Source organism: Portunus trituberculatus, chromosome 37 (assembly GCF_017591435.1).
Source record: "Portunus trituberculatus isolate SZX2019 chromosome 37, ASM1759143v1, whole genome shotgun sequence".
NCBI lineage: Eukaryota > Metazoa > Arthropoda > Malacostraca > Decapoda > Portunidae > Portunus > Portunus trituberculatus.
The window spans coordinates 6,902,578-6,923,837 of NC_059291.1; the positions used below are offsets into that span (position 1 = coordinate 6,902,578).

The window sequence follows — 21,260 nt, forward strand, 5'->3', positions numbered from 1 at the left end:
CCAGGCGGCTGGAAAAGTTTAACTCAATATGGCCGCGGAGAAGGACCCCGCTTATTCTATTGTGGAATATATGCGGAGTCACAAGGGTTACAAATGTGGTTACTGCAAATCAAGTGACACGAACTTCAGCCACGGTAAGTCGCATTGGTTTTAGTGGCGTGGTGGTGACTGGTGAGGCGTGAGGGGGGTGACAGGTGAGCTGGGCAACCTGTGCTGGTGCGACGGTCAGGTGGACTTGACGTTCCCACCCGGCGATGGTTTGCAGTGTGACGTGAGGCAAGCTGTGGGAGCCACTGGACCCACACGTGGTGCTTCCTGTGCTCTGCAGTATTGCAGGACCCGGTCTGTCTCCTCTGTTCATTTTGTTGAATTTTTCTTAAAGGTTCCTCTTAATTAAGCGGGTGTGTGTCATCGGGTGAGCTTTCCTGGGCCTGTCTTTATGCAAGATTCACCTGGCACTGGGTGGACTACAGTCAATCAAAGGCCTAGTGTGTCTGTGCCTTGTTGTAGGTTGCGTTTCATTGTGATGTCCCAAGGGCTCGTTCAGTGTTCATTTTGTCACTAGGGCAGTACTGGTAATTGACTTGTAATGTGTGGCCTCTGAGAAAAGTGGATTCAAAGGTTAATGATTTTGTTTGCCATTATGAATATGTACAGTAGAATTTTTAAGTATTTCTTACATCATCTGTAAAGTTGTACATGAACATTATCACAGAGCTGGGCACGACTCAGTTTTTCAAATATGACTTTGCCGTTGGATCTGGTATGACTGCGACTTTGTGACTCTTTCAGCTGGCCTCAGCTCAACTTTGTGACTGCGACTTGTTCTCCCAGTGTGACTCCGCTAAATTACAAAGTAAATTTTACCGCTATAATAGGAACATGCTTTTATAAAGCAAAGAAATGCATATCTACCATTTTCTTATTTACTTATTTATTTATTTATTATTATTTATTTTTTGTTAAAACACAGCTTAAACTAATGCCTAGAGGTTATTCTCCTCCTCCTTGTCTTCCCATCTCTTCCAGCTGCAACAAGTTCTATTAAAAAAAAAAGTCATCTTTGTTCCTGTTCAGAGTCGTGAAAATTGGCAGTGTGACTTTACTTAATCCAATTGTTTAAAAATGTTTGCAACTTTTGACTCAGCAACTTGGAAGTTCATTGTGTGGTAAAGTCACAACTCGGTGGTGCAATGTGCAGCAGCCAGCTCAGCTTTGTCATACGCTGAGTGAGACATTGACATACTTGAATTAATTGCAGTCTCATCCAATGTTTTATTTTGTTTATTTTACCCTTTCTTTTGCAAGCCAGCCTGGTGTCTCTGTCTTGGTTATTGGTGTTATGTATCTTGATTTATCTTATCTTTATCTTCTTACGCCTTTACAGGTTGACAGAAAGAAAGATAAGACTGAAGTAGGAGAGAGAAATACCACTTCAGTAATAAGAAAATGCCTCTAGAAAGTGTGGTTTTAGGGGTTTAAAAATGAAGTAACTCAATAAGTACTATCTCTCTCCATTAATATATTAGATATCACATCATCTATTTAAAAATGTAAAACTAAATCGAGAGGATTTTTATAGAAATATTATAGGACAAACTCCTTCCTCAGATTCCTGTACTTCTGTTAGATGCATGCCTATTCTCTATGAGATATAGCTAGATAGAATTGTTACATATGTCACTTGATTTAAAACTTGTATACATTCTACTCTTGATGATTAAGGGGTTGTTCTTCCCTCTAGTACCCCTCTGACTATTTCATGCCTCCTATTAAGATTTTTCATAATAGAGCAGTATGTTTACCTACCTCACTGGCCTTAAGCCTTGGAGGGGCTTATGGAGCGGATGGGGTCACTTCCGTTGCTCTCTGGCATTGTGTCTTTGTATTTGCACCTTGCCTAATCAGTCTTCCTACTGTCAGCATCCACATATTCTTAGACTATATGCATTCTGTTCCAAAGAGTTGCTATTCTAATACCTCAAACTACTCTTCTATTGCCTTAATTTTGTGCATTTCTAAAGTTAGGTAGGTATCCTGGGTAGGAAGCTTTTTTTTTTTTTTCTCTCTCTCTCTCTCTCTCTCTCTCTCTCTCTCTCTCTCTCTCTCTCTCTCTCTCTCTCTCTCTCTCTCTCTCATGAAGGAAAACTGCCAAGGGCAACAAAACATTATAAAAAAAAAAGGCCCACTGGAACTGCAGGTTCCTTAAAAGATTTGAAAGAAATAGTCAAAAGCCAGGGATAAATGTCTTGATTAAAGTTGTACCCTTTCATAACTTCATATTTGATCACCATAAAATTCACATTTTGTCTCTTGTTGAAACAGCTTCTATGAAGTTAGATGTTCTGAGTTTTCTCTGCCAGTTTTCTTACAGGAGCCTTAACCATCCATGTATGGAGTAGGTTTCATATGTGTGTATCAACTAAGTTATTTTACATTTACAAAATGTTTGCATTTAGCATCATATCTTTTACTTTAGGGCCTTTCAGTTATTCATCACAAAATTCTTATTGGCAGGCATGTGGGCACACAGAATGGCTGTTGGTGACTACCAGGCGCTGATAGACCGAGGGTGGAGGCGAAGTGGAAAGTATTGCTACAAGCCAACCATGGAAAAGACCTGCTGCCCAATGTACACCATCAAGTAGGTCCTTCTTTGGTTCAGGAATTTAAGGGACAGTCACATTAAAGGATTTTCATTCATGAGCTGTTCATGTGATTAATGATTATCTGCTTCAGACAAAAAATGTAAATAGATCAGAAGATTTATAAGTATTATTGGCAAGCTGAAGTACATTGTATCAGATGGACATTTATCCTGTTTTTTTCCGGTAATGAAGAGTAGAAGCAGGGGTTGTAAGTTCTTTTGTTTCATAGATGTGATGCCCTGGAGATCAAGCTCAGCAAAAGTCAAAAGAAAGTTCTCAAACGTATGCATCGGTATCTTAGTCACGGTGGGAGGAAGGAATGCAGAACACCAGAAATGGGTAAGTCACAGCAGTTTGGAAATGGTAACACTTTTAGAGTATTGTAGAATATGATATAGTGAAAAAATATAAATGAGGAAGTGAGTAGCTACACTTACTGTACCTGTCAAGAGCTGTTAAGTCCTGAAATGTTATCTTCATGTTCAGAAGTAGCATTAGTTAATTAAGATAAGGTAAGAACATTGAGGGTCTAGAATTGTTTTCAGGATATTTGGGTGATTTGTATTATTATTTTTTATTTTACACTTTTATTGTTTTTATTGAAGATGGCAGTAATCAAAAACTGTTAACATAGCAGAAGAAAGCTATTGTTAACCTTGAACTTTGAGAAAACTATTGGACAGAATTGATTGCATAGAAATATGGAATGAGTCAAAGATGTATAAAGTGGACAGGAGATTACTGAATAGTTTGAAGGCTTTCTATATGAATGCCTTAAGCTAATGGAGAACTTGTTCCAAGTTGTAGACAGTTTGGAAACGGAGAGAAAACTTTCAAGCAGGGATACATGCTGTCAGGAGAGAGGAGTCCTTTGTGAGTTGTCGGGGGAGAAGACTGCTTAACATATTCCCTGTGATTGCCAGCGCAGCAAACTCTCCTGCACTGTGATACAAATAAAATGTCATCACGTCAGTGCTGGTCAAGCCAGCAAGTGAGAAAAGGACACCCAAATGAACCGGCAACCTCTGTGTTTGCCCACTTGTGGGTCGCATTGTGTACCATGAAAAATTTATGACCTCTGCAATACAACCCACCAGTGGGCATACTTTATTCATCGATATTCAGTGTGTCTCTATAATGTGCTATATTTTTTCTTTCCTAAATTTGTTTATATATTTTTGTCTCTTTTCCATATTCAGAAAATGAATGCTACAGTTTTATAGTCATCTTAGTTCAACAGAAGAGAGAGATGATAAAATAAGATAGTAAAGATGATATCAGGAAAATTATGAAATTATGAAAAAATCAATGAGAAAATTATTGAAGCTTATCAAGGAAAGTCCAGTTGTGATACCTCAGTTTGAAATATTTGTTATAGAAAAGTTTTATGTTCTTCTGAAGGAAAATTGCAAGATAATATAGTTTTTTTGCATGTAATAGGGAAAAGTATTTTTCATTTAATCTTTATAACAGATATTTTTTTATTTATTCTGTTTTGTTTCTTTACTTATGTTTACTTTATATGCAATTCAAAGGATCGCCAATGGCAGCTTTTCTACAAATTGTCCAAATAATATCAGAAAAAATATGAAAAATTAATTAAAAAATCATTGAAGCTAGTCAAAGAAAGTCCAATTGTAATACCTGTTTCAATGATTTGCTATAGAAATAAGTTTGATGTTCTTTTGAAGGGAAAAAAATGCAAGATAATACAGATTTTTTTGCATGTATTAGAAAGAAAATATGGGAATAAGATTCTTTTCATATAACTTTTATAACACTAAAGCCTAAATAAGTTTCATATAATTTATCAGTGTTTATTATGCCCTTCTACACATACTGTGTATTGAAATTTTACAATATAATCCAATTTCTCTTAATAATAAGATTAAAATGTGATGTATGTGAAAACTGTTGTGATGCGACCCACCGGTGAGTCGCATCACAACAATGGATAGTAACACAGAGAACGTGTTAAATGGTGCAAGGGAGCAGGATGGTTGGAATTGTAGGACATGTAAGAAAGCTGAAGTATGGAGATGCCAGAGGGCCATGTGATGCAATGACATACCAACAAATATTTCTAATTTTGAATTACTTTATAGAAAATACCAGTAGAGTTAAAAGACAAAATGCTCTTTGTATTCATTGTTATTTTTTTCAGATAGCACTTGTGAAGCGGGAGAAAATGAGGAATATGTGAAGCCAGAATCTGAAGCAAAATTTGATGTGTCATCATTTTCTTTACCAGAATCTGTTGCAATTCCTGAACAACGTATGTATCAATATTTTTTTACCAATCATTTCACTAATACTGTAATGTTGTTTCAAGCTGTATAGTGTTATTTGAACCTCTTAACCCTTGACTGACAGTGATTGTTCTTGTGAACACACACTGTCCTGTTTTGAGGTGCAGCTTTTTTTTTTCTGCCTGTAATTTTAAATCACTCCTAGAAGTTTCCTCTGAATGATTGAGTAGCTATAATGCAACGTTTCCCATTGAGCCACTTGTCCCTAATATCCTCCCTACTTAAGGTCTCTACTTACTGTCAGTCCACTTTTCCTGCCATTGAGGTGGTATGTGGCACCTCCAGTAAATAATGGAAATGTTTCTTATTGTGTAAAGCACAAACATTATACATTATCTATAAAAGTTAGGACTGCACTTCTGAAAAAAAGACAATGGCAGTGTGTTGGTGTGAAGCTTGTGTAGATTATATAACATTGACTTGACAGTTTATGGCAAAAAAGTAGAATGAAAAGGGCCTCAATTTCTTTGCTAACAGTATCAGCTGTACAACTACTATTGGTATAGGACAGAAAGGAAGTATTAATATCAGTAGAAAAATGGTATCAGTAGAGCCTCACTTATTACTGATTTTAGAGTATTTTAAAGGTGTATGAAGTGGTTAACTGTTTGGCAAGTGTATTCTAACATAACCTCTGTAACCTGGCATAATCACCAATGTAGCACCAATGATGGACATCCTGTTATTACCAGTTGCTATAGTGAACATCTGTGTTGAATCTTATAAGACTGTATTAAGTATGAACAAAGTATTAATATTTAGAATGTACTGATGTTTCTGATAAGAGGTTCAACTATTTATACAAATTTATGTAAGGAACCACATTATCTTAGTTTAGAGATTAATTTATTTACAAATTTACCTTAGGGGTTATATTGTTTTCAATTCTAATTGGCAACCATACTGTTTTACTCAAAATACTTCTAATCATTTGGTAATAATTCCTCATATCCTCACAAGGTTTACAGTCCAGCAATAGTAAATCAGATAACAATGAAGTATCTGCTGACTGCAAGCCCAAGGCCATTGAAGGTACAGATGCTCCTTCTCCAACCAAAGATTCACCAAATAGTAATCAGGAGGGTAGAAGAAATGTTTCTCCAGGCATCGGTAAGTTTGTGTTGTTACTGACATGATTTAGTTGTAACAAGCATTCACTCTGTTATATGTGATTCACAGGAAGAAGGAAGATTGCATTATGATAGATAGAAGTAGGTAGATATTTGTCATTGCCTCCCACCTCTCCAGTAATCCCACACAGCCATGTAGATACTACCATTCTCCAAATGAGACTTCTTTTTGTTCCCATGTAAAATTAGATTTTTGATATTATAGTGTGTCAGGGACAAAAGTTTGTTGAGTGGCTTCATGATAGTGAACATGATTCACATGTGCATAGACTGTGTATAGCCTGACTTCATGGTTGCCCAGGTCCAGATGCCAGTCGACCGCCATGCAGGAAAGCAAAGGTCATCAGGCAAGAGAGGCGGGAGGCAAAGTTAGCCAAGCGGGCACTGGATAGCTTGGGTAGAGGTGAATCTCCAATGGAAATCAAAGTGTCTAAGCAGAGCAACACTGAAAAGTCTCTGGAGGACTTCTTGTGTGAGCCTCTTCCAGCAAACCCAGTCCACAACTTGGAGGTGTGTTACATGCTTTTCTCTCATGAAACTTTCATACCTAGCACAATTATATATATATATATATATATATATATATATATATATATATATATATATATATATATATATATATATATATATATATATATATATATATATATATATATATATATATATATATATATATATATATATATATATATATATATATATATATATATATATATATATATATATATATATATATATGTATATATATATATATATATATATATATATATATATATATATATATATATATATATATATATATATATATATATATATATATATTGTGCTATATATATATATATATATATATATATATATATATATATATATATATATATATATATATATATATATATATATATATATATATATATATATATATATATATATATATATATATATATATATATATATATATATATATATATATATATATATATATATATATATATATATATATATATATATATATATATATATATATATATATATATATATATATATATATATATATATATATATATATATATATATATATATATATATATATATATATATATATATATATATATATATATATACACAAAATTTGGCTCCAACTTTGGCAAAGTCTCCTATACCTATATACATGATGCTGATGGTAGGTAAATGTGAGTGATGCTTGTGAAAGTAGTGTGAATCTTGGGATGATAATGTGCAAAACTTGAGGATCACAAAACTTAGAATACAGGAAACTTGTGAGTAGTGTGTGTGTGTGTGTGTGCGGGCGTGCGCACACGTGCGTGCACGCATGTGGGTGCATCACACTCATCACTCATCATTACAATCATAAAATGGAAACATAATATGTTTCAACTTAAAAAAGAAATTGGTTATGCATCAGTAAAGACTTTATGAATAGTGACTGCTCATTTACGCCCCCGACATATGTGAGCTGCTATAATACAAGATCAGTGTTCATTGGCTGTAGTTTATGGAGAGAAAGAGAGAATATGTAGATTGAATATAGGCAGTGTATAATAATTTTGTGAATTTTCTGTAACATTTGATATTGTACTCGTAGGTGTCGAAAAGTAAGCAATGGTATTGTTGATGGCTCAGATGTGTCACAAGATAAAGTGCAGCACAAAATAGCATTTCCCGGTGTCATCTTTTATACCCCAAACTCCTTATAAACACTTTAATAAGATTTAACCTGTAACTGTTATTTGTATCTTAATTTGAAGTTTTTCTGCTTTGGCGCAAAATGTAGAATTTCGCATGGAGAGGAATGTCATGTGTACTAACTCCTTCATAATATACTTGTAATAGGGATAATGATAAACCACTTTATTTTGTGCACATAAACTGAGGCAGAGGCTTACTACAACACATTAACAACATATTTCTGGATGTGGTTATGTTTCATACGGTAGGTATTCCAGGTGGAGGGCAGATACTGTGGCCTGAGATAGGATGCATGGGCAGTAAATTACAATCATAAACTTGGCATGGATGATTCATGTAGGTTGCCAGATACTTTATTCCATCAATCACAAATGAAAGGATAACTCACATGTCAAGAAAATGTTTTCATAAATTATTGGATCGATGGATGGAAAATGAAGTACCTACATTCAAGATCTAGAATATGAGAAATCATGCTTTATAGATTATTATTGTCATTAATGAGGTGTTAGGCCACTATCTAAATAAATAATTAAAGTCTGTAGGTTCAGTAAAAGTGTGATGTGAGTACCAGCTAAACATATGCCGGTAATCATTTCAGATCTCAGTTGTCCACACCAGGAATAATTCTAAATTTGTCATAGTACTGTTGTATTGCTGTCTGGTTTGTCATAATGTGCTGCTGCTAAATAAAAGAATTAGTTTTCCAAGAAAGAACAGATAATTACTTGACTTTACAGGTTAGACTAGTTCGTTCCCAGCCAAGCAGTGCTGAGTTTCTGCAGAGTTTCAAGAAGGCTCATCAGTTGTATCAGAAATACCAAATTACCATCCACGGAGACACGGCAGACAAGTGTAATGAGTCTCAGTTTAAGCGGTTCCTGTGTAATTCACCCCTTGAGGTAGTACTCACTTGTAATCTGGCTGAAACTGTGATGGGAATGATTGCAGACCAGGAAGATATTTGCAATATGTTTGTTTTATTCATTCTCATAATTCTTGACTAGAAATAACTGCAGATTTGTACTTTTCATATTGAATCTAGACCTTAGTAATGAAGCTATATTTCATTTGATGGTATACTTTGCCTTATATCTTGTATTACTGGTTTACAGTCCCCATCATAATGAAAAAAAATACTTATACCTTTTCCATACCAAACAGGGGCCAGTTAACCAGGAAGCCGCATTCACAACTGTTGGTCATTCAGCAAGATTAATAAAAAATGTATTGAAAGAAGAAAGTGCAGTGTAAAAGTTAGCAAAGACAGAGCTCTTACAGTACAAACAATACAATGCTTTTGTTCACATACATGTATGAATACTGCTTGTGATAGCTGTAGCTTGATAAAGAAATCAAACAACTTATGAAACATGTTTATTGAGAGGACATTTTCTTTTTCATCTAAAAGGAATTAAATTTCAAGGAATTTCCAAGAAATTCTAGAGTACCAATCTTTGTGTCTGTCCTGTTTTGAAGCTCAACTTCTGTAGAGTGAAAATGATGCTAGAATTAAGCCCCCTTAAAGGAATTCATTATACAGTATTCTGAACCATTGATATTTTTCTCCTTTACTGATGTAACACGTTAGTCTATCTTAGACAAAATTTCAAAGATTATCTTTGGACAGTGAAAAGTAATACATTTTTGTCATATGATAATCCTTGTGTTTGAAATAGTTATTTTGCTCATATTTCATTTTTACACAAACACTTTTTTTGTCTGAATTTTCCCAAGGTTTACATCCACTTGTCCTCCTCTCATAATCACTTTTATTCTCAGTAATAGATTCCATTTAAATTGAAACTTTTAACCTACTACTGTTAGTAGTAGTTTCTACTATTCTGTTTTTGGTAGAAAGAGTGACGAATGAAACACTTGAGGCATGATGTGACAGGGGCTTACTACTAATGATATGACCAGTTTTGAGATAGTCTTGAGACTGAGACTAAGTTCAGCAATTCCTCCCATATGTGGCCATAAAACATAGTGAAAAAGTGATGGCAAGAAGTGTGGATATCTTAGATTTTATGCAGCATATTGATCTGATCAGGTTTAAATGTCAAGGCATTGCGTATGAGCTCTGTGGTCCAGTGAGAGGCTGGCTAGCAAACGGAATGTACTGAATTAAGTTTTCTGATTCTGGCTTAGGGGCTGAGACAGTGGGGTGAATAAGAGTGAATGTGAGTGCTTGTCTTAGCTAGGGAAACTATCAGGGTTGTGCATATGTATGTATGGATCTTTTGCTTAGATCTTCATGATGTATATGAGTTTTGTATGTGCACAAACAAGTAGAGATAGTATTAATTTATATATATTTTACCCAAAAATATCTTTAATACTTCATGATATATAATAATGTTTATTCATCTTAAAAAAATAACTGCATGTGTCACAGATATCATGTGCCTAGGTCCTTCTATCACTACATGCCTCACTTGTTATTGCCAGTATTTTGAAATTCTACATTGAAGAGTTTGCTTTTAGGTACACCTATCGGTTATCATCTTCAGCTCTAATGCACTAAGATTATTTGAAACTAAGTTTTGACAAATTGACTCTTGACAGCTGAAGCTGGTGAGGGTTGATCCTTCCGAGGCAGCATTCAAAGCCACCTATAATGCCTCATATGCTGTCTTTCGGAAGTATCAGCTGGAAGTGCATCATGATTCAGAATGCGAGTGTGACAAGATGTCCTACCAAAACTTCCTGGTTGATGGGCCCCTGTTGGTATGGCCCAGCCTCTAGTATTAGGTTTTTTAAGCATATTTGAAATTATTCTTTAATATGCAAGAAGCTTGAATGTGAATCTAGCTAAAGTTTTTCACTATTACATACTGTTACATACATACAATTACTAAGTTTGTAATTAGAGTCTTGTCCATTGCCACAGTGTTGTAGACTGTTGGCTGTAGAGTTGAAGTAGTACATGCCATCACACATAGCGGTCACATATAGACAGGGATGAACAAGTTTCAATGTAAGGAATAATAGACAAACTTTTTGAAGAATAAATATATATATATATATATATATATATATATATATATATATATTAGAGATGTATCGGATGTCGAATTTCAGACATCCGCGGATGCGGATGTATATGCGATGTCATTTTGCGGATGCAAATGCGGATGCGGATGTCAGTCTCTACTAAAATGCGGATGCAAATGCGGATGCGGATATCAAAATATGACATCCTCGCGGATGCGGATGCGGATGCGGATGTTTTTTACGTCAAACGTTCTCACCAAGAGGAGCACCCTCCCCTCCCGAAAAAAGCCTGTTTCAACGTCAGACCATGCAGACAGGAGAAGTTTATTTACTATGTTTGTACTTCATAGTCACTAAGTAAAATTCGCCCCCTCCTCCTGACCTTCCCCTAAATTCTAGACACATTACGTTGTGTAAGTTTGAAAGGAAATGAATCCGTGATATTATTTGCTTTAGTTTTACTAGATAATTAATTCATTAGACGCACATCACTAAATTTACTACACATTTCTAACCTCTGTCTGAACTCTAAGTCTGTAAGCAGCAGGCAGTACTCTGCTGGTCTGTATCTGTAACTGCGTGTCTATACTCTATATTACGAGTATATTACTCTATAATATATAGGTTGTGCAATACACAACACACATCCGCATCCACACATCCTCTGTTGAATGCGGATGCGGATGCGGATGTATATTACATCACAAATGCGGATGCGGATGCGGATGCGGATGTTCAGTTTATCACAACTGCGGATGCGGATGCGGATGCGGATGTGAAAGAATATGCGGATGTTCCGCGGATGCGAATGCGGATGCGGATATCCGATACATCTCTAATATATATATATATATATATATATATATATATATATATATATGTTTTTGTCAAGCACATGTGCAGTAAAGGATGGCATGTACTACTTCATTAGAAACAAGACCATTTCACTTATTATATTTCATATGCAAACAAAATGTTTTCAGAAAACTATTTAACTACAAAAATTATAAGAATATTTCATCAATATAGTATGCTATTACTCATTAATTACTGAAAAATGTATGCTTTATGTACTAAATTTGTGAAATGTGTATCAAATATTTCTAATCGTGTGTTCTCTTTGGTGTGTGGTGACAGCCTTGGCAGCCAGGAAATGGCCCAGAACAGGGTTATGGCTCCTTCCACCACCAGTATTGGCTGGATGACAGACTCATTGCAGTGGGAGTCCTTGACATCCTGCCACACTGTGTATCCTCTGTCTACCTTTATTATGACCCCGAGTATTCATTCTTGTCATTGGGAACCTACGCTTCATTGAGGTGAGTTGAGATATTTTACAAAATACTGTCGGATTTACTAATATTTAATTGAATATAAATTATGTACATAACTGCAAAGTTAATGTATTTCCAGTTTGTACTTATCTGCCCTTTCATTTATCTATTTTCGTGATCACTGATTCTTTAAAATATTTGAACCTTCAGCTAATCTGGTGGTTGCAGTCTTTATTACCCTCAACTTTGGGAAAAGTTCAGGAAATATGTATACTGTTTATGCAAGAAGCTAAATGATGCTTCAATATTGAAATTATTATTTTTTTCTTAATATGAATTACCTGATATATTATGATGAGCAGCATCCAGTGTAGATGCCATGTTCACTTTACATGATCTTAAGTGACTTCATCTCAATTTATTTTCATCACCTGACCTCCAAGGCCTAATTTTAAATGTCTATAGTATATTAATGTACATCTTCATGCAAGGTACTGTTTGTGGTGCATCTTCTTGTTATCCATAATATTGGTAATTACATTTCATGAGACATTTTCTCTCATATCACATGGAAAGAAAAAAAAAATCTTTTAAAGAAAGGATATTTTAATGAACATACAATACATACTATTAATTTTTGTGGTTGAAAACTCACAGAATCCATGACTCCATGTCGCATGTGATTGAAATATATACTTCATGGTAGCTCTTGTTCAGCAGTCTGAAAAAAAAATAATAAATAAACAAACACCCATGATAAACTTGTTAAATTTTTTTTTGCTAACTTAATTCCTTCCATAACATTGCTCATATCCTGAAACATTTGGATCTCAAAATAAATTTCCCCATTTAAAAGAATGGAAATCTAATTGAATCTGTTCCACATCCAAAAAAAAAAAAAAAAATGTATATAAAAATCAATTAACATTATTTGTTGGAAAATTAAAGAAATTTTCCAACAAATAAAGATAGTACTATACAGTGGTTCCTTGCTATATTGCTAAACAAAGAAGCACTTACACTATGTGGAAAACAAAGTTTGGGTGGTATGAAGGTGTGTGTGCGCGCGCACATGCTTGCGCGTATGTGGACACTTGAGAGTGATTCATCATGCAATGGTGGGAACCACTTGGGTTAACCACAGCATTATTTGTAACACAAGGGAATGCTTGCATACCGAGGCAAATTTTCCGAGTATTTGGAGGTTGTAACTGGATTTGCTTGTAAGGCAAGATGCTTGTATCCTGAGGTGCCACTGTATAATCATTCCATGTCATTGATTTTGCACATCGGCATTGTACCTTCATATACTTGGCCTCCATCATCTTCCACCTCTAAGAGGATTAACAGTAATGTACTCTTCTCACACAGGGAGTTGGCATTGGTGCGTGAGCTGCAACGCAGAATAGCGTCTCTCAAGTGGTACTACATGGGTTTCTATATCCATTCTTGCCCCAAGATGCGTTATAAGGGGAAGTACAAACCCTCTTTCCTACTTTGTCCTGAGACTTATGAGTGGATTCCCATTGAATTAGCTACACCCAAACTAGACAAGGCAAAGTACAGCAGGTTGAATGATAACGTTTATGCTGTGGATAGCAATGGCCGTGTGGATATTAACAAGGTAAGTAATATTGTCAAAACTGGAGGTGGTGTGAGAAAACACAAGTTAACTTTATTTCTAACTAGTTTCACTGTACTGCTTCTTCACCATGCAGACTCACTGACCCAGTATCAACAGTTATAACCAAAGCCATCTCCATTCATTTGAAGGAATAGTTCAGTGGAGTAAATTTACAGGTGTTTCCTCTCACTTCCTTCCAACATGTCTATTAATTAATAATGTGAGCTTTGTTTTTAAAGCTAAGAAGCTTGTAAGTGTGAACTTTGAATTTTTACAAGGAAAATCAGTAGAATATGAATTTTTACAAGGAAAATCAGTGACGCCATTTGGCTGGTGCCATTTCTTTTCGCAGTAAGTGATCCTGGCAAGGCCTGGAAACCCTCTCCTTGCCTTTCGAATGTTATTATGTGACAAATGGATCCCACTTGCTCCCTTACAGCATTCAGTGTGGGGGAGAGGTTTTCCAAGCCTTGCCAGGACAACCTTGGTGGGATAGTGTTGCTGCCTCTCAATCATCACGAGGTGTTTAGTCCATCACTGCACAGTTCTCTCACTCTTTCTACAATTTTTGCTTGGATACTTTGCTGCATAACACCTTGAATTAATTTCAGATTCTGGTTCTTCATAATCGAAATCTGGTAAGATATGGAGATTACCAGTCACATTTTGCTGATGAAGATGATGATGAAGAAGAAGAAGAAATTAGGGAATATGCATCACTGGTAGGAGCAAAAAGTGCATATACTTTATTTTTATGTCGAAGCTGAGCATGCATGTCCGACATGTTCAGAATATAGTCACATACTCTATTTGTTTCCTCTACTCGAGGTTTTCTGTTAGTTATCCTCAGGATAAATTGCAGATATTATTATTATATATTGCTTATATATATTCTAAACTATCAAGAATGTCTTTTGCTGCCTTAAACATTGTAAATGTTGTTAATATATTTGTTGTACGAGACTTCACTAAAATTAATAAAGGTTCTCCATTGAATTAAAGTAAGCAGATTAATATGTTAGTCCTGTATTTTTATATCAGAAATTAGGCAAGTTACAGGTCGAGGGTTATGCTGTTTATCCAAAACATTCATTTTTGCCTCGCATACCAAGTGGCTAACCTCTTCTTCTGGGCAATAGAATACAGCCCCAGCATTGTGTCCAGGTTCCAAGGTGGTGGGGTGATACCTGAGACAGCTTCTTATCAGGCAAAATGGAGGGGGTCAGTGACTGTGGTTTGTAAACATACTGTGTGTGTGTGTGTGTGTGTGTGTGTGTGTGTGTGTGTGTGTGTGTGTGTGTGTGTGTCCCCCCCCCCACACACACACACACACACACTGTAAAACTACAACTCGGTAAATACACACAGAGGAAAGATTAGACTATGCCAAGGGGAACTACAATCTAAGGGAATTTTTTGAGTGAAATGGACTATGGTTTGTGGTGTATTAGGAGGCAGGTGAAATGGATTATGGTTTGTGGTCTATCAGGAGGCAGATAACCAATCAAAATATGATACAATTGCCCCCTCCCCTTCTCTCTCTCTCTCTCTCTCTCTCTCTCTCTCTCTCTCTCTCTCTCTCTCTCTCTCACACACATTGTTCCTCCTCTACACAATCATCTGCTTTCTCTATTTCTTTCCCCATTGCCCCTTTCTTTATTTCGCTTTTTTTTTTTTCTATTTCGCGTTGACGCAACTTATATTATGCATAGCAGGTATATGTTGACTAGTCATGTATTTCCAGCAAGCAAGAAAGGTAGAAGTCGATAGGCATAGTTGAAAGAGTTGAAAATTAAATGGGAGAGCCACACACTAAGGAGTGTGTGAATTTGAGATAGATCAGTGGCCACTGGATGACTGAAGACGAAAGGAAAGGGAAATAGAAAAGATCACCTTAAAAAGTGAGACTCATAAGCTATCCAAGATTGAAAAGAAAATAATGTCAAATTAGTGTATGGAATTAGACATGGAACAAGGTGCATGAGTCAAGAATGATTTGGAAAGTTAACTGAGAAGAACAAGATCAATGGTGAAGTGTGAAATGCTGAAAAAATTGTAGTAGGAAGAAGATAGGTTTATAAAAAAAAATATTTGAAATTTTTATATCCATCAAGATATGCTCCACCAAAGCTTTCCTTTTCACCATTGGATTTCAGATAATACCTGTCTGTACATGAATCACTAATTACATCACACTTCTAATATGAGAAACTGTTCCACAATAAAAAATGTATTTCTACTGAATAACTCACCTGTTTGCAGAGGATGAGATGCTGATAACCATAACACATCATTTTTTCTTCTTCATTTTCTTGAAGTCTCCTTCTTGCATCTGTAGGCCACTCATGATCTGCCCAACCTTCCTCTTACGATCAGCATCACTACAAAAAAGTTGTTGAATGGTTATAAACCATCGAATACAGAAATAAATAGGTACCTTCTTATAGCAAAGTAACTTAAATATGATAGTTCCTCTGTCTCATTACAGAAATAAGTGTTGAGGACATTCTCAATTCCCTCATTCCATCCTTTAGTCACCTTTAACAGGAACACAACAGTATGTTCTTTTTAACCCTTTCCTGGCATAGCACAGATGTTTTTCCTCCCAGATAGAAAATCATCTATATATAGACTCTTCATACTTTCATCCATATATATATATATATATATATATATATATATATATATATATATATATATATATATATATATATATATATATATATATATAAAACTCTGCCACAAAACTGAACAAATAATTGAATCTATATATAGATGCAAAATTGAACAAGTGACATCTATATATAGACTGCCACAAAACTAAATAAACAATTGAATCTATATATATTGTAAATTTACAATATTTTTATAAATTTTTAGAGGTACTCATATCCAGGACTTGTGACCTGGATGTAATTTACTTCACTTTTCTTCATATTTTTCAAGTACTCATTTTGTAACTATTCTTTTTTAGGCAACACTTCTGCTGAGTAAAACGGTTTTGTTCATTCTCTTTGACATGATACTAATAATACAAGAAAGTAGAAGAGATGCAAAAAAATTGCCAATATTAGCTGATTTGCACCACACATCCACCACTGACAAAGCACAAGTGGTGACAGGCCTTGAGAGGCAATGTTGGCAAAGTCTGGGTATTTGAAAAGCCAAATAATGATTTATTTCATGAATTTTGTTACTTGTAATGAATAGTTTGTCATGCTACAACTTTTTTTTTTTTTTTTTATACCATGTGGGCTTTTCACAGGAATTTATGGGCTAAAGGGGTACCTCCTATCTCAAAGCCCACCCGCTAGGAAACCGTTGCCCCGAGTGAGGAAGCCCAACCTACACTCGGACCGTGGACAGGATTTGAACCCGTGCGCTTAGAGATCCCTCAGAGACCCCTCGGACCCCAAAGCGCGCATAGTTCCACTGTACCATAAAGATGATCTCACAAAAAGTCCCAGTTTTGAAACGTCTATATATAGATCCTCCGCCAAGAAGGGGTTAACTAGCCACATGATGTGTAACCTGGTCATCTCCCCTACCACAAGAGGAAAAGTTGGAAAATTCATGATACTCTAACATCACACAACAATACCTCTGTAGTGTTTCTTGCAGCTGCTGGCGTGCCAAGAAAGCTGTGTCGCCCCGTACTGCTTTTCGTGCTCCCTTTTTCTCTCGCTTCAGCTTATGGATAAGCTTTTGCTTCTCAAGATATTCTTTGGTTCCATGACGTTTCTTGACACCATCAATTCTTGGTAAGTGAGAAAACAAAAAAAATAAGAAGACAATGGGAAAAAAAAAAACTTAATCATAAAGCTTACACATGTAACATGAGTCTACAATTGTATACAATGCATTTCTCGTTAAGGGAAAAATGGATTCATACAAGAGTACAAAACTTGATCCAAAGAAACAAATATGTATACAAATGAATGCACAATTGTATAAGCAATATCTAAATTGTATAAATAGTTTGGTTACCACTAATACATTTCATACATCAAAAAATGTAATGATGATAAAATGATGTACTTACATTTTTTCAATAGCAGGTTCAAACATGTGGATTGCTGTGGGTTTCCTTTCTTCTCTCACAAGTGCATTCCCTTCACTTGGTAAGGATTCAAATACTGAAAGTAATTCTTCTACAAGTTTCTTTACATTATCAGTATAATTTTCTAAGGTCATTGCCTGCAAAAGTGTCTTTGTAGGAGTCATGATAGCACGGATGGATGGCAATTCTATCCAACAGTTGCTCAAAAGCTTTAGTAATTTGACAGCTTTACAGAATGCATTGATTCTGAAGTCATCATCAATTTGTCTTTCTCTGTTGTTAAGATCTTCAAACACCAACTTGGTTTCTGAAAATCTGAAATTAGTAAGGAAAATATTTTGAATATTTGATCTAATAAGTATCAAAGAAAACATTAAAAAATCTCATATTAACATTAAAATGTTTACAAGATAGGAGGCTGGTCAAACTACATAAGTCTCAAGTCTACTTATTGTTATTCTAAAAAAGTAAGTGTACACCAACGTTTTGACCACTATGCCCAGGAAATTCCTTTTACTAGATTTATTTAAATGTTATTATCCAAGTGTCACTAGTATCTCAAGAAGAAAGAGGAGCATTACTTTCCAAATAGGAATGATTATGATACTGTCTGAAAGTCTCTCCAAATTACAGGAATGAGTAATATATCTAAAAATCTTACCGTGTCACAGGTGTTTCCAGCACAAGCAAGGAGGCAGTGGGTCCAACACACTTGAATGGGGGAGTGAGAGGGAGTTGAGTCTTGTCTTGGCTTCTAACAGCCATGAACAAGAGCCCATTCATTGTGTTTGTCAGTTCCGGTACAAATCGCTTGGAGAGACTTAGGTACTGTAAAAAATAACAGATATCAAGTGCAGTCTTCACACCAGTTCTAATCTGCAGCAATCAGTATTTGATGTGAATTTGTTGGGCATGTTAATTTCTTTTGCACTGGTTATATTATGGTTAAGTTTATGAAACCACTTTCCTTACCTCATGCAAGAGATGAGCTGTGAACAATGCTGCTGTGATATCCCTACACGTGGAGATCCTTGCCTGACCCAGTAGCTGGCATAGGAACACCATCACTGGCGTCATAACTGGATGGATGTAATCTGATGCTGGAAAAAGCAGGCCAGCTATTTTCAAGAAAACAAACTGAAAAATCAGAAAATAAAGCACATTTCAGAAGTGTTTATGCATCTTTTTCCTTTTCAAGAAGAGATCAAAGCAAAAACATTATATGTCATATATTACTATGCAAGGATGAAATCAACATAGAGAGATAAGTAAAATGAGAGCACAAGAAATAAATGTCATGCCCCTCAATGGAACTAAATTGAAATTAAAGACATGAAATGGGGAAATTCAAAAGAATCTATCCATTTATCTCTCTGGTGGCTCATCCTCTTACGGAGCATGTCAGGCTGGCTGTGCCAGAGCACCTCCACATCTTCCTATTCAAACATTCCTTTCTTGCTTCAAAGCATTACTCGGATGAGCAACACAACTGACCCACACTCGGAAATACACTTTGAGAATTCATTGTTAGGTAAACAAATGAATGACTGACCATGGAAAATCATAAAGGCAGTTTTCAGGAGACAGGCATAAATCACATTTCTAACTTAATTAAGACATTATAGTGATGATGCAAAACAAAATGTCTTTCATCATTCTCAGCTCAGCTAAGGATTTGAACCTTGGGTGCTTTAGATATGAACCACAAACCATTCACCTCAACTTATAATTACAATTTTTGCCAGATATTTACTCACCGTGCTAGCCAAGGGATATTTCTTAAATTTTGTTTTGGAGCAGTCCTCATACTTTTCTTCAATAACCTAGAGAGAGAGAGAGAGAGAGAGAGAGAGAGAGAGAGAGAGAGAGAGAGAGAGAGAGAGAGAGAGAGAGAATTACTTCATAAATCCACACTCTCAAAGCTGCCATTCTGTGACAGACTTTTCATACATTACCAGTTCCGTCAGTTATATATCAAGGCTATGTCCACTTCTTTTCTACTGATTGTGGCTAAAATGTCTAACTTTGATTTACTCCCTAATCCATGACATTAGCTTCATATTTCTTGTTATGCCAATCAGTATACTCTCCACTTACATCTAAAGCATCAGCCAAAAGCCTGGTTTTACATAAGATAAAACATGAGCTTTGGCAAACAGGAATAATAAGTATTGCTAGTACACGTGTGAGTGACAGCCTGCATGTCAAACACTTTCTGGGTTACTCTCTTAGAAGTGTGCTGCCACTTACGAAACACAATTTTATAATGGGGAAGTAATTCTCACCTGCAAGAGTGCTTTTGCTGAGTTTACTGGTGACACCTGAGTAATTGTGTAAAGTGGTGACACCAACTGGTCAACATACATAAAAGGGGACACATCCAGAAGAGGGGAGTCTCCATCCTCGTCTGTTAGAATATGCAGAGTCTGAAATTTTTCATTCAAAAATATTTTTAATAATCTAATGTACCTTACACTAAAACTTGTCAATAACATCATTAAAGAATACATTTCAGGGAGGAACATTTCTTCAGTTAACTATGATAGATCTCACAAAGATAACTCTCAGCATTTCCTAAAAAAAAAAAAAAAAAAAAATTATCTATATATTTTTAACAGATAGCACTTCACCCAAGCTGTACACAGGCATTCCCAACGGTATATATTTTTTGTTTCATTCTTATCTGATCTCCATTATAACTAAGTTTTCTTATCAAATATCTCTACCAAAACAATAAACATCCTCACCTGCAGGATATAAGCAAAGACATCATCACACTTGTCCTTGTTCTTGCCCCCAAGGCTTGGGTGATTGCAAGTTATCATTCTTTCTAGAATAACACCAACTTCTTGTGGGGAATGGTTCTCCAGCAAAGCCCAAAATGCCTCATAGTCTTGGGGAACTGGAAATAATTCATTAGTGTCATTTGGTCTCTCTCTCTCTCTCTCTCTCTCTCTTATTATACCTCAACAACAATACTTTCTTACTTTCTCACAATCAAAAGTGTTGATTCTCATCCATACCTTCAAATGTATATGGAATTTCCTTCTTTGCTGCTTCCATCATTTCTTTTTTCTGTGTATCCTTCACTTTTTTGTTCTGTGTGACATTCTTTTCTCTCTTCACATCAATTTCTTCATCACCCTCACTCTCACTTTCCTCAAGAATATCAGAATATCTATCACTTTCTTCATCTGAATCTTTTTCTTCAACATTTGTATCTTCCTTCTCTTCCTCTCCTTTATCCTCTTCCTCTTCCTCTTCCTCCTCCTCTTCCGCTTCCTCTTCTTCTCCATCCTTTTCGTCTGGGAATATAAGATGTAAAAAAAAAAATAAATAAATAAATATAATATATATATATATATATATATATATATATATATATATATATATATATGAGCCAGATATGCTTTGCACGCATAGAAAAAAAAGTGGACAGGAATATGCTAAAGGTACACCTGCAAAATCAATCAGAGAAAATATTTGGACTCCTAAGATGGGAGAATAAATT

General features: G+C 35.4%; 2 protein-coding genes across 11 annotated transcripts in view; one reads left to right on the forward strand and one right to left on the reverse strand.

Moving 5' to 3' along the window:
- On the forward strand, positions 1-14,690 carry LOC123513919 (arginyl-tRNA--protein transferase 1-like). 4 transcript variants are annotated; one of them, XM_045271409.1, is made up of 11 exons: positions 1-134; positions 2,518-2,644; positions 2,878-2,987; positions 4,813-4,923; positions 5,918-6,067; positions 6,389-6,597; positions 8,535-8,696; positions 10,363-10,524; positions 11,929-12,110; positions 13,437-13,689; positions 14,301-14,690. In XM_045271409.1, the coding sequence occupies exons 1-11, from the start codon at positions 29-31 to the stop codon at positions 14,454-14,456; spliced, it is 1,728 nt and encodes a 575-aa protein (XP_045127344.1). In that variant the 5' UTR covers positions 1-28; the 3' UTR covers positions 14,457-14,690. The 4 variants fall into 4 exon arrangements, with proteins under 4 accessions (XP_045127344.1, XP_045127346.1, XP_045127345.1 ...); XM_045271411.1 differs by lacking the exon at positions 10,363-10,524; XM_045271410.1 differs by lacking the exon at positions 8,535-8,696.
- LOC123513918 (nucleolar protein 14-like) overlaps positions 12,654-21,260 on the reverse strand; it is a 16,859-nt gene continuing 8,252 nt past the window's right edge. For 4 of the 7 annotated variants that reach the window (XM_045271406.1, XM_045271401.1, XM_045271407.1 and 1 more), the window contains 10 exons: positions 20,773-21,054; positions 20,497-20,651; positions 20,035-20,175; positions 19,507-19,572; positions 18,722-18,886; positions 18,411-18,577; positions 17,732-18,064; positions 17,291-17,446; positions 15,942-16,070; positions 12,654-12,786 (listed from right to left, as the gene is read on the reverse strand). In XM_045271406.1, the coding sequence (XP_045127341.1) occupies positions 15,980-16,070; positions 17,291-17,446; positions 17,732-18,064; positions 18,411-18,577; positions 18,722-18,886; positions 19,507-19,572; positions 20,035-20,175; positions 20,497-20,651; positions 20,773-21,054 (1,556 nt within the window). In that variant the 3' untranslated portion in view covers positions 12,654-12,786; positions 15,942-15,979. Of the gene's footprint in view, positions 12,787-14,742; positions 14,889-15,941; positions 16,071-17,290; positions 17,447-17,731; positions 18,065-18,410; positions 18,578-18,721; positions 18,887-19,506; positions 19,573-20,034; positions 20,176-20,496; positions 20,652-20,772; positions 21,055-21,260 lie in introns of those variants that run through there. The other 3 variants (XM_045271404.1, XM_045271405.1, XM_045271402.1) reach the window with 3 other exon arrangements.

Excerpts from the sequence above, each read along its gene's own strand:
- LOC123513919 (XM_045271409.1), top strand. The coding sequence starts at position 29 with ATGGCCGCGGAGAAGGACCCCGCTTATTCTATTGTGGAATATATGCGG. Across the intron at positions 135-2,517 it reads TGACACGAACTTCAGCCACG|GCATGTGGGCACACAGAATG; the intron begins GTAAGTCGCATT and ends TCTTATTGGCAG. Across the intron at positions 2,645-2,877 it reads TGCCCAATGTACACCATCAA|ATGTGATGCCCTGGAGATCA; the intron begins GTAGGTCCTTCT and ends TTTGTTTCATAG.